The sequence below is a fragment of the Malaclemys terrapin genome, chromosome 7, assembly GCF_027887155.1.
Source record: "Malaclemys terrapin pileata isolate rMalTer1 chromosome 7, rMalTer1.hap1, whole genome shotgun sequence".
NCBI classification, from domain to species: Eukaryota; Metazoa; Chordata; order Testudines; family Emydidae; genus Malaclemys; species Malaclemys terrapin.
In genome coordinates, this window is record NC_071511.1 from 86608328 (window position 1) to 86621745 (window position 13418).

General features: G+C 43.1%; 2 protein-coding genes across 2 annotated transcripts in view; one reads left to right on the forward strand and one right to left on the reverse strand.

The window, feature by feature from the left end:
- Positions 1 to 2637: 2637 nt before the first annotated feature.
- On the forward strand, positions 2638 to 9026 carry PCBD1 (pterin-4 alpha-carbinolamine dehydratase 1). The gene is made up of 4 exons (XM_054033332.1): positions 2638 to 2777; positions 7119 to 7250; positions 7733 to 7813; positions 8311 to 9026. Exons 1-4 carry the CDS (start codon positions 2775 to 2777, stop codon positions 8407 to 8409), a joined length of 315 nt encoding a protein of 104 aa, XP_053889307.1. The 5' UTR covers positions 2638 to 2774; the 3' UTR covers positions 8410 to 9026.
- A 1111-nt stretch (positions 9027 to 10137) lies between these two features.
- The window catches only part of SGPL1 (sphingosine-1-phosphate lyase 1), a 48495-nt gene continuing 45214 nt past the window's right edge, over positions 10138 to 13418 (reverse strand). Inside the window, exon 14 of the mRNA XM_054034274.1 lies at positions 10138 to 13395. Within this exon, the coding sequence (XP_053890249.1) occupies positions 13255 to 13395 (141 nt within the window). The 3' untranslated portion in view covers positions 10138 to 13254. The remainder of the gene's footprint in view (positions 13396 to 13418) is intronic.

Below are 13418 nucleotides of genomic sequence, written 5' to 3' on the forward strand. Positions count from 1 at the left end.
GTGGGAGCACAGAGCATCCCTGATTTGTTGCCCACGTGCATCCTGCCCCAGCTGTGAGGGGTGCACTTTCTGGCTGAGCGTACTGGTTCAGCAATCCTTTGCTGTCATAGCTCCATTTCAGGGGCAAATGACTCACCTTTGGATTCACAAAGATTGTAAAGAGCACAGCAAGCCACAATAATACAGACGGCATTGATGACACCAATCCAAATGAGTGCATAAACAGCACCATTCTGAACCTACTGTGAGTGTAATTGCACCTCTTGAGATCAGGCTATGGTTTTATTAGCCAATATGAAAGGAGGTACGTGGGGTCCCTCAGGATAACAATGGGGACAGTAACTCTGTTTATGACAAGGTCCTATGGTGGGACGTGTCCCTGCCTAGGAATGTAGACAAACCATCAGAAAGCCCCTAGCATCATGAACATTTCCAGTGCAGCCCACATTGGTATCCATAAATCAGCCTGTGAATAACAATGGAGTAGTGTCATTTGTGGTTCATGTACTCATGCTCCGATGCAGTTGGAAACCCCATTCTCTCAAAACCAGCAGTTACTTCAAGGCTGTTGTTTATGCCCACCATCTTTGGTGGAATCACACACCTGATTGCCTGAGAAACCTCCCCCACCATCTTACCCTCAGCTGACTTTTCAATGCCAAACTGGTTAGCAAGAGGCTCTTAGCAGTCCGGGGTAGACAATTTCTAGACAACGATAGAAACCCACTTCTGGACCAATATGGCTGCCCTCATGTGTGTCCTGATGCTGGAAAGTCAGGGCAAGCTGGTCACAAAGGTCCAGAAATGTGGCTTTCCTCATGCAAAAGTTTTGGAGCCACTGCTGGTCGCCCCAGGTCCACATGATGATGTGATCCCACCAGTCTGTGCGTGTGGCCCCGCTACAGAAGCACCAGTCTACATCTGGGGCATCAGCAGTTATACCAAGAGTTACAAACAGCATCAGCCAGTTCAAGTCTTCCATGCCTGTATTATCCTCATCCTCTGTCAGGAACCTTTGGTAGATCAGAGAAGGCCACTGGAATGTCCACCAGCATCTCATGGATGATCTGCCCATTTCCTGAAACAGAAGTGGAAAGCCCAAGCAAGAGACGCCCTCAAGTGGTGACTTCTCCACGTTGCTGGCTCTGGTAGCCACAAGCATGCAGACTCAAGAGGGCTCGGCAGGATGTGTTGGCAGCTTGCAACAATTTCCTGTAACATGCAGGATGGAGAGTCAAGTTTTCCTACACTGTACCACGAGCCAAGGCCTACTGCGACCACAGCAGGGGAGAATGCTAGGAAGCCTAGAATATGGTAATTTGACTTGGATCTGCATGGGGATGCTGGAGCCCAGGTTTGGGGGCCAGGTCCAGAAACTCTAAACCTTTGGTCACCTATGGGTGGAGATGCTCCAGCCCTAGGCTTACAAACTCAGTCTGCATACTTGAGTCTCACTAACCCTGACATACCCACAGATGCCCCAACTCGTCTTTGTCAGAAGTTCCTTTGCATTTTTCACAAGAGCCAGATTTTAGCTTTGGTCAAATCCATTTTGTTTCAAACTACCATCTAATAGGATATTGTATTCTTTATTTCCTGCCTACATCATCATATAACACTGCTTTATCCAGTCAAACACTTGCAGCATTATACACCAGGAATGACTGCATTTCAGTAGTGGGCGATGTAATGATTAACTCAAGCTCTACTTTTTCCAACACACACACACACACACACAAGTTTACTTGGAGGGTAGGGAAGTGTTTTAAGTTGTCCCAGCATGTTGTTTTAGAAAAACTGCGCAGTAAGTATACACAGAGCTGTACATAACACTCCAAGACTGTTATTTTTATTTGTATTTCATTAGAGCCTTCGTGGCGTCAGCAACATTGAGTTAGAATAACTTGCCAAACGAACAGATTGTGAGACTCTTGTGTGTAGATCTGCCAAAACAAGAGCATTTGAGGTTGCCATGAAGGATCTGTTGAGATCACTAGTGGGATGAAGTTGAGTGCATATAATTTCAGTCTCTATTGGTGATAGAAGTGAGTGCCTTATGGATGTGTGTTATTCACCCTGCAGACTCTTCCCTTAACTTATTTACATGTTTTTAAAGAGGTTGGGTAGGTTGGCCCCTATTGCCATCTGAACTCTCACCCCTGAAGTTTTCATTTGTGTTAATTTTCAGAAACTGTATTGTGCAATCCCAGGAGGGAAGGGTAAATAAAATGTTATCACACCATCTCGTGATCAGTCAAACAACCCTCTTATGTAATCAAATGTATCCCCACCAGCAACTGTACATGTAAGCTTTCTATTTTAATCATTATCCTGTTCTTGCTTCAGCAAGGCGCCTGGGATGGCAGAAACGGTTAGTCTCCAGCTGAGAAAGGAAAGGTGGACACAGACCGTTGATGCTTCTACATAAAACAGATGCAAACACAGAGCAATTTTAGCATACCTCAATAGACAGCCAATAGGTCCTGCTGTGTCCATGACAGAGTGCGGCAGAAAACAAGCAATCTCTGCCCTTTGATTCTACTATTGGTAAATCATTAGGACCTGGGCAACAGTTACAGCTGTTTGTAGTGGGTGGATTTAAAACACTTGCCACGCCTCCTCTCTCCCCCCTCCCCTCCGCCTTACCATCTGCAAGAAGAGCTCAGACACAAGCTGTGCCTCTGCCTGTTGCTCATCTGGTCTTTCGTATATACACACACATGCATTTGCTGCATCTGAATACCAGTTACTGAGTCCACAGGCAATCTACAGCCATGGTAAGTCACGGCTTCGAAGGCCAGACTTTGCTTTGCAAGTAACAGCTATGCTATTTGGAAAGGCAGAAAGGTTTAAGCCAGCTGCTCTATTGTACAAGAGGAGGGAGAAAAGAACAAAGCTTTCGTCTTTAGTAATGACTAACCCAGGCAACCTATAGGCAGCTACTCCAGTCCTAAGTGGGTGTTCACCAATGGGAATCTCTCGGGGGGTGTTGTTGGGCTTCCCTTTCTGCAAAGCAGTTACAAATATGAATAGTCCCCATTAACACTCCATCAGAGATGCAACATCCACTGCAATCACTCTATCTTGTGAACCACATTGGTAAAAATTTATAACACTGCTTGGTTTACTATATAGTCCCACTGACTCTTGCATAGAAAACCTTTGCATTTTTTTCCAGATGCATAGGGCCAGGGCTCTGGTACAGCTAAAGCAGGGATGCTGCAGGTTGGACTTGTATCTTATGAACAGAGCTCCATAGGATCCCAGGCTTAGAATAACAGAAATTGCAGATCAGGGCTAAGGGGAATAGGCAGAGCACTACAATAGCAGAGGATGCTGCATGTAAGGGTTGAGATGCACTGCTTTGGGCACATTGGTCATTTGCAGCCCTGCTTGCAATATATCTACCTCTAGCCAATAATAGCGGCTTCTCACTTTCATAAGCACCAAGCAAACTCTAAAAGGAAATTGCTGGATTTGTGTATGGCGATTTTTTTTTTTTTGATGAAATTGCAAAGACTAGTCGAGTTGGTTTCTGTGCACCATTGTGTGGCAAGTCTGCTGTTTCGGACAGGAACAAACAACAACATGGCTGCTGGAAAATCCAGCAAAACATTTTAAGATTTATTAAATTAGCTGTAATGGGAAACATGTTTTAACCAGTGAGAGCATGTGGAAGGCATTAGCTGGCAGTACTGACAAAGAAGCAGCCTCGTGGGGCCAGACTTCAGGACAGAAAACTAGGACACTTCTAATACTGTCCAAGGGGGAGAGGAGGCTGTACAGGAGCATTTGGGTTTAGAGAACTCAGGCAGCTTTGGTAACTGGGAGGAGGGCAAGTTTGTGTGCCTGTCATGACGGGAGGCAGCAAGAGGATTCAGAAGCTAAAGATTACTGGGACTGACGTAAGGCTATGCCCTATCCTATAGCAAGTTCTAGCCTTGATGAGGGAGACTGGCTTTACTGTTTTGCCTCTTTGCCCAAACCTGCTATGGCCCCTCACGCTGGCTTTGAGCTACTCGGGCATGCAATTGTGTCTGGGGTACTCCCACTTGTGAAGCTGGGATTTAGAAAATCCCATAGCTTCATTACACTCTTAATTCAATAGGGAAGTGAAGCTCCAGTGCAGAAGCAGCTTGAGCCAGAGTCACAGGTGGAGGGAGAACGGCCAGGCTCGGATACACTAGTAGCCCATGGGAAAGTCAGCCAATCATGGTGGAACAGGACCACGGTTCATTGCAGTATAGGCAGCTAGGACGTACCTGCAGAACTGAGGGCCTGTCATCCTACAGCCACCACAGTGCATTTTATGGTGATGCAGTTTCTGTTACAACAGCTGCTGTTTTGTAAGAGACCGTTGCACAGTGGGGGAGGGGACGCATGCGTGAGGAGACCATAAGGGTCATGTTCCCATAATAAAGGGGAAAGTACACCTGTCCCCTGCTTAGTCATCACTAACTTATCTTGTTTTCATCATAGTCCCTCCCCCCTGTACTGCTTGCCTAGAAGCCAGACGCACTTCCATCGTGACAGTGGCTGGACTATTAACCTGTTCAGGCATTCAGGTGGCTCTAGCCATTTTATAGCACACCAAGAGGAAAGCAATAGCCCCATCAGAGCCACACACTGGCCAGACTGTTCTTCCTCTGCTGTTGCAAGTCAATTTGGAGGAATCGTACTTGCACGGCAGCCTGGAGCCCTAATCTCTAGATTACCAGGCAGCCAGAAAACATTTCAAAGTGTTGAAATAACCTAAGTGATTCTCCCCCCGCCTCACTCACAAACATGCAGCATATGGGGTGTGTTAACAGCTTTTCCCTTCTAGCTAGTGTCTATGCCACACAGGAGAAAGTGTCTGGTTCTGATGGCGTTATGGTAAGTCAGCTTCCACCCCGCTTTATCCTGGTTGCTAAGATACCTAGAATAAGCTTATCTAGAGATCACACAAAGGGCATTGGCTGAGGTTTTACTGTGCTGAGCGGTGTTTACACTGCATCTTTAATAAAAAAAAAATCTCTGCCTCAGATCACACAACAAAGCAGCCTGATGGGGGACAGGGCTGAAGTGAGCAACAGAAATACAGGGATACCATTAAAAAGTAATACTTCTGTGAGCAGGGAGGGTGTTTAGAATTAGCTTGTTGGTAGACAGGTACAAGGAATGCTTTCACAAAATACACTTTGAATGAATCACACACCTTAAATTATACCTGACATTGATCTATATCTCAAGAGAAGTTATGAAATAAATTCAGTAGCATCACATTTAACCTAGTGTTTCATCTTGCATTCTCTCGGATACAGTTTATCCAGAGCCCATCCACTGGTTTTAACTTAAGTTTGGGTGTCACTATAGGGCACACATACCTGTACCTCATCATAACTGGTTAGTGGGTTCATTTATGATAAATCCTGTCTAGCAGAGGATTATATGTGCCTTTGCCTACATGCGTAATTATAGTCCAGTGTGCTTAAACATGGGCATTCAGAGTTTCCATACAGAATGGCTTGTGGAGCACAACCCCCCCCCCCCCCCCTTCCCCAAAACACACACACAAAAAGAGAAACCCACAATACTAGAGAAATAGTATCTGCTCAGTGACCAGCCTTTTGGGCTCTGCATCCTCAGACTACCTGAATCAGAGAAAACCATGGTTCTATTTCTTTGTCCAGATGTTTCAGAAAATAAATACTAGGATAACTGACCAAAGACTAAGACGACATAGGGGAGTTTAGATTGAATAACACGCTCAAAGTAGCACCACACAAAATGCATCATTTTAAGCAGCTATCAAAAGTCAGACTTCCAAGGCATCCTGGCTATTCACCATTTAAGATTCCACATAAGTGCGTGTGTATGCAATTCCAAAAATACATCAACTTCAGCCCCAGTGAAGCTAGGATTTTTAAAAGGCCCATTATAAAACAGAGCATCATCTAATCTGCAAGGATTTGGGTTGCTGAAATAAGGCTCTGACACCAGCTCACCTATTGCTCCTGCCCTCTTCAATAGGCCCAGGATAGGTGCTATTGGGCAATTCCCACTTATCCAGTTATGCTCATCTTAAACTGAATCATGCTCCAGTTTATCTTGGCTGACTTACTCCACCCAAGCGTGATGTGTTGTAAAACTGAGTCATGAAGAATGGCAGTATTATTCTAAAAAACTATAACAGGAACAGCTCTAGCCAACAATAATGAAAGACAATGCAAAATAATCACTCCTCCCTTTCAATTTTGGGTCACAAATAGCCTCCCTTTATTTAGTGGTTAGATGGAAGAGGTGTTCTGAAACTTCTGCTGTAATGTAGGCACATAATATGGAAAAGTTTAAGCACTGGTTTAATCTGACCAATCGCAAAATGTTCCTCCCAAGATCCAAAGACATCCAGGGACAGCAAAGTGGGGAAAGCAGTTGCTTAAACATTAACAGAGCAATAAATCTGTTACTATGAAATGGTTTGTCCATTCATGCAACTTTTCCTATACCCTCCTGGGAGGAAAACACTGCAGTTTGGGTAGGATGGCATATTGCAGCCAGCTTTCAAAGTAAATAAATCTTGGTTAATTTGAGGATTCCCTCCCCTAACTTTGAAAGGGGCATTCCGCACCAAAGCTGCAGTCCAGATAGCTCCTTTTGTGGAGAATGCTGGATTGCCCTTTTCTTGCCTTCTGGAAATGTTTCAGTTACACAGAACTCGTAAATATCTATCCCTCTGAATAATTTAGTTTTAGTATTAGTTGAAGTTTAAAGTATACTTGTTTGGGAGCTTCTCAGCAGTACATAGCAGAGATGGTTCACATCATACAGCCATCACTCATTTTAGCCCAGTTTGTAGTACATGGTGAAGGCAAGCACAGCCCTGGAGTGCTGCAGGTCGTGACCAATAAGCATTGGTAACCGTAAAATAGCCTAAGGGGCTTAAGTTACTAGGTGGGTGCTTCAGCTCATGACAGAAGTAAGGAAAGCCTCATTGCATGTATACTTTATCTGTGCCTCACTGATTTGAGCACCCACTTTCTATTTACTCAGAGAAAGGAAGCATTACCTCTGCTCAAGCAAACGTCAACAGCCTGTGTCTTCTTGGTCCATTCTTCTACTTTTTATTTCTCTCCTAGGCAGGAAAAGCCCACAGGTTGAGCACTGATGAGAGGGAGCAACTGCTGCCAAACCTGAAAGCTGTAGGATGGAATGAGGTGGAAGGGAGAGATGCCATCTTCAAAGAGTTCCATTTCAAGGACTTCAGTCGGGTACAGAAACTGACACCTACGTCCATACTGCCAGTGCTCTGCATGTCAGTTTAGGGATCCCACCCAGGAAGTTAATGCTTATTTTAAACAAACTGTTTTCCTCTGTTCATAGATGTTTAGATCAGAAGGGACCATTCTCATCTGTTCTGAATACTTGCATAACACAGGCCATAGAATCTAACCCAGTAACTCCTGCAACCAGTTCATAAGCTTCTGGCTGAGTAAGAGCATCGATTACTGAAGACATCCAACTACTCAACCAGTCAGTCAGTGTTTTTGTAGAACTTTTCCCCACACAGAGAGGTGGACGTCTGTGGAAATCTTAGGCAAAGGCAATGTAGTGTTAGGCAAGTTTTGTGTTTGCCTGGATTCCCAAAAAGGAAAGGAAGTTAATTCCATCAAGGACATGCCAACCATAAATAATTGTGAGCCACCATTACAGTTGGCTTACAACTAACTTGTCTTTTGTTCCCTCTGGGCAGGCCTTTGGGTTCATGACCAGAGTCGCTTTGCAGGCAGAAAAACTGGACCACCACCCTGAATGGTTCAACGTTTACAGCAAGGTAAAGGATGGCAGTGGGCGATTAGATCTCATAAGATGGAAGGTGCTTCAGGTTTGACAACGGATAAACAGTATAACATTTTCTGTTTGTAGGGCACTTAGGACGATGGGATGCTGGGCCATGACTCAGGCCCTTAGGTGCTATGGCAGTACAAATAGATAACGCTTAGCAGTTCCTTCTGTTAAGAGTGAGGAGGTTGTTTACATGTTGCGAGGCAAGACAATTGTATAAATCATGCCTATCCCCATTAATAGTATTGTAGCATCACAATGAAGCTCTAGTAGTGGATCCAACTCACAAAAGTTGGAGTGCCATGAAGTTTGCACCCATCTCTTGTTTCTGCTGTCCCACTATTAGAGATTTTATGGGTACTGCTGGGGGAAAAGTAATGGAAGTACTTAACACTACTTCAGATATACCAACATTGTAAATGGTTGTCTAAGTTTAGAATATGGCTGCTCTTTCCATCAACTGCAAGTATTTTTGTTTTGTTTTAGGTTCACATTATCCTGAGCACACACGAGTGTGCAGGCTTATCCGAGCGGGATATCAATTTGGCCAGTTTCATAGAGCAAGTTGCAGCTTCTCTGTCTTGAACGAGGCTGGGAGTACATAAGCCTGAATTGGCTGAACAGCCACCGTCTCCTCTCTCATTCTTAAAACTGAAGTTAGAACCATTTGCTGGTTCCACGCAGTTCCTGATCCAGGCAGAAGACAATGCTATGCTCGGCTCCTCTTCCACCACAGCTCAAAGTTTCAGAGGGAATAAGCTGCCCTAGCGTAAACATATTTCCTACTTTTCAGTCACCAGGATGAAAGCTGCCTTATTTTTTGGTCCAGTGACTACCAGTGTAAAATTGCTTGACCTCTGGCACTTTTGGTATATCTGGCCTTTAGCGGAAGAGAGTAATATTATACAACTGTCAGTGCAAGCAGTTTGAGTTTATTGTTACTCAGACAGTTGTGTGCTTGCTTCTTACTTTACAATTATACTGTTTTGTCTACAGTGAAGCCTATGTCCCCTGGTCTCTTCTGTTAGCAGACCAGTATCTGTGATGTGCAGTTTGGTTACATTTGTAAGCTTTGTTCAAATAACTGATATAATACTATGTGGGATTACCTGTGTTGCAACTGGCCATAATACAGAGCTGGGAGCCAGGAATGTCAGCTGAAAATATCTAAGTGTTTACAATAAAGTTCTCATAACATACCAGTTGTCAGTTTGAAGGGAGCATTCACTGCATAGTTTTGACTGAACAAACTAAGTTGAAAAAACTAAGCAAGTTATTCATATTTGCTCTCTCCTCCCATTCCTCCTGTAATTCACTCCACATGTCTCCAGGTCATTGCATGGGGAAGCCTTCCTGAGGCATAACTAACTTCTGGAGCAGTTGCATGTGCTTTTAAACATCTCTACCTCAAAGAGAAGTGGTCAAAAAACAGGGTCCAGAAGGGGACATCCATGAAACGGAGCTGGTAAAGCTAGTAATAATAAATATCCAATAATTCTAAATAGGGAAAGGTATCCTTGGCTCACAGGGTTTGAAGAGTCAGTATTCAAGATTGTACTGTAGGTATGGTAGGACTTTGAAAAACAGGAGAACATGTAAAAGAGCATAGTGCAGTGTTAAGTAGAAAGGCACTCTGCCTTTAAGCCAGAGTATGATGAAAGCAGTTTGACTCTAAGGGTACGTCTACACAGCAGTTAAATCCCGTGGCTGGCCCGGCTCAGCTGACTCAGGCTGGTGGGGCTCTGGCTGCAGGGCTGTAAAACTGCTGTGTAGATGATCGCGTTCAGGTGCTGCTGTCCAAGCTCTGGGACCCTGTGAGTGGGGGAGAGTCTTTTATTCCAGCAGAGACTTCCCCTAAAAGATATTTTGGCACTGTAGTACTGTCACCTCTCATGGATGCAATAACATGGGTATCTGATTTTGTCAGGGCAAAAACCACAAGATCAACATTCTAAGAGGAGCTCTACAAGTGGCTGACTCAGGTCTAACCCTTATATTTGTCCAACGCCAGAATTCACTATAGAAAATCCACAGCTCCTTAATATAGCCTTCCTTTAATACCCTTAAACACCACACGTTAAGAGCAGTCAGAGGCAATGCCCTTATCTGGGCAGCAGGAAGAAAAGCAGTTGCAAAGCTGTAATTCACATTAATGAACAGGAAACCACACCAACGCACAAGCCAGGAGCAGTGGCCTAGGCTACGTACCAGCATTGAAAAGACACCACCTCCCTGCAAAATCATGGCTGGATCACCAAGGATTCCAGCTAGTGGTTTAGAAAACCCTTCTTCAATAAATACAGTGGGCTTGGATAATTAAGTGAACCATTTTAATACAAAAAGGACTCTCCACTACAGCATTTTACCATCTCTTCAATAATTTCAGTCTACAGAGTTTTAACCAGTAATAAGCGAGAGTGAATGTTACAGAATATCACCATCAGAGCAAATCCTGCCCTGGAGGCCCCTTAAAAACAATGGGTGCACATGTAATGTGTGTCATAGTCTCATTATATGCATCTTAATCTTCTTGAAAGCATCAAGAAAGCGCAGATGGAATCAATGGCTCAGCAGTATCCACTGCACCCTGACACTTTACATAGGATATAGTGTTCCATTTGGCAAATAAAGGTCAAACATCTGCAAGCAGCTACCTTCCTTGTGAGCCCTTCACAGGCACATTAATTCCTTTCCACCCTGAAACATTGCCAGTGTTTAAATACCTTGTTTGAAAAACTCTTACAGGAAGATAGAATTTGATATTTTGAGAACCTCCTGCCCCTAGAAAAGTACCATCAAGTTTCAGATTACAATCCACCCTGTAGAGTTTAAAACCCAGTAAATAATGTATTAATGTCACCATTTTTCTAAAAACAGTATGCATGATAAAGCAGATACAGATTCTATATTAAAATGGCAAAGGCAAATAAAAACTGCATACTAGTAACATACAGTGTGCAGAACAGATTACATTTACAGTATAGATCAAATGTACATAAAACATAATCAAAGAGTCACAAGCATCAACAGTACATGAAGCCCAGAATGGAGTACACAGAGACAAATACCTCTTCAAGTACATGTAAAAAAAAAAAAAAAAAGTGAATTGAAACACTGATTTGTTAGCCCCATGTAATTCCTGGGGAAGAAGGTAAGGAGAATTGGAGAGGGTTTTTTAGAACTGTTTTTCCCTTTTTTTAGGTCTGGGTTGGAAGTCAACTATCAAAATAGCCAGGAATTTATATAGAAGATCCCTTTCCAAAGCACAGTATACTGTGAGAGATGTAGTGATCCTCAGATGGCAGGATGCGAATGATTAGGTCCAATACATGTTGGCTAAGTCAGCAAGACACAAATGGAGTATCTGGCAATCTGAATTAAATGTTTCAAGAAGAGGGCTGAAAAGAATTCTTTGAGTAAGTAGACATGTGCCCACCTTATCTTACTGAAATCTATAAGATGGCTACGCTGTATTGACTCAGAGTTCAGAATAGTAGATATTTTAAAAAAGAATATCCTCTTCCACAGACTTTGAACCCAGCACTAAGCTTGCTTTAGCAATGGCTCGTAATTCACTCTCACTTTGCATAGCTACTGTGCAAGTGTGCGTTTCAGACATGTTGAGTCACTCAGGAGCAGTCTGGATGCAAGCAAATCCAGTACTGGAGGTGAAGGGGGCCCTCCTTTAAGATTTACAGCATTTCCCGCCACCTCCAGGAAGCATTGCATAATGCAACCACCTCTTGTGAGAGCTGTTTGCATTTGAAGTGTCTAGTAGTTTGCAGAAATGGATCAAAAGAACGAGTATTGGAAAACGCACTCCACCCTAATTATAAGGCTCTACAGGGCTAACTACACCAATGATTAGCATCAAAAGCTTTTCTAGTTTGTTTAGGGGGCTGCAACCATTTTACAAGTCTACTCAATGCAGTCTGCATAAAGGACAAAGTAAGCTAATTCTTGATAGAGACCCCCCTCCTCAGAACCAAGACCTTCATATTTTCAATATTAATTAGATCCCACCATAACACCTCACGCTCAGCACTATATCAACACCTTTATAACACTGAAAACACTTGGCTCAATAAGATTATTACATTGAGGGTGGAGTGTACTGTACCTGAGTCCAATTTGCTATGGATTATTTTCAACATAGTACCATAAGGAGATGACCATGGCCACATCACAGTCAGCAGCTGATCCATCATACTCTTCCTGACGTCTCAGGAAAAGCTGGAGCAGTGTCAAGGCACACTGGTGAATGCCCTTTGAAAATGTGCCTTAAAAGAGTCAGTGCAAAGAGCAGACAGAAACCACTACTTTCTTTTACAAAAGTCATCTCTTCATATTAAACGACTGTGTAAAAAAAGTTAACTTTGGTGCCATATGTTTGCACAAATCCCAAGCCATTACACAGAGCAAGGCTCAACTGACTTCACTGCAGCATTTTAGGATAGTGCAAAACCTTCAAGTTACATACAATAAAATAATCATTTTGCTCTCCTCCAGAGTTGTGCAAGATACAACAGCATTATGGGTGGTAATGTAAAAGTTCTAGAACAAGAGGCAGGAAAGCAATGATACTGCATAAAGAGTGGTTCTTGCCAAGTACCTTCAGACTCTTTCCCCTATCCTACCAGTTTGGTTTAAAATTAATTTTCTACTTCTATTGCAATTTATACAAGGCTCAGGAAGAGTTGCTTACATTAAGAAAGTCATCCAAAGAAATTACTATCTATAAATTGACAACTGTATCTAACTGGATCTCCATATGTAGAGAATTCAAAGACTGGATTGGTGAATCAATAAAGGAAAGACTATCATGTTCAGAGTTAGCAAGATATAATCCCCCCCATCACACAATTTGTTAAACACGGTTTCCTACAGTAGTTAGCAGTACCGTTGGAGGAGTCACTGAATACTTGTGTTCAATTCACTTTCTACCTCCAACTTCTGGGGAGGTTGCCTCAATGTCTATGTTTCAGACAATTACAGAGAACCCAAATCCTAGTGGGGCATTCACTAAATAAAAGATCCACAGCTTTTCTTCCAGGAAAAAAAAAATAGTACAGAATAAACAAAGACAGAATACCTGAGGAGTTAGGGGGTTGTGGAATGGACATTCAATTGCCATAACAATGCCATTCCACCCAAGACTTTTAGGACTAGTCTTGGTAGCTAACTACGGTGATACAATAGAAAAATTAAAACTAAACCAACTATTGAGAAGTGACAAAGACAGCTGAAATTACTCAAAAGTTGATTTCAGAAAGTAGAGGAATGAGACAAAGAGAAAGGGGAGGAAAGTTCTGTAGATAAAGCTGCCGCCTGCATTTGCAGGATCAAAGACAGTAGCTTAGTATGATCTCCTTCCTCCAGGAATTCAGAATACCACCTCAGAGCTGGCTGGTAAAGTACCAGTTACTACATTCAGGAGTGTCCAGGAGAACCGTTCATGTGTTTGTCACTGGAAGGGATGTCTGTGCTATAGAGGCAGTCCAAGTATGCATGAGAAATCTCTGATACCATGTTCCTGTCTGGGATGGACTGCGCCATTCCATAGATGGCACCCTATGGTTAAAAAATGAATAAAT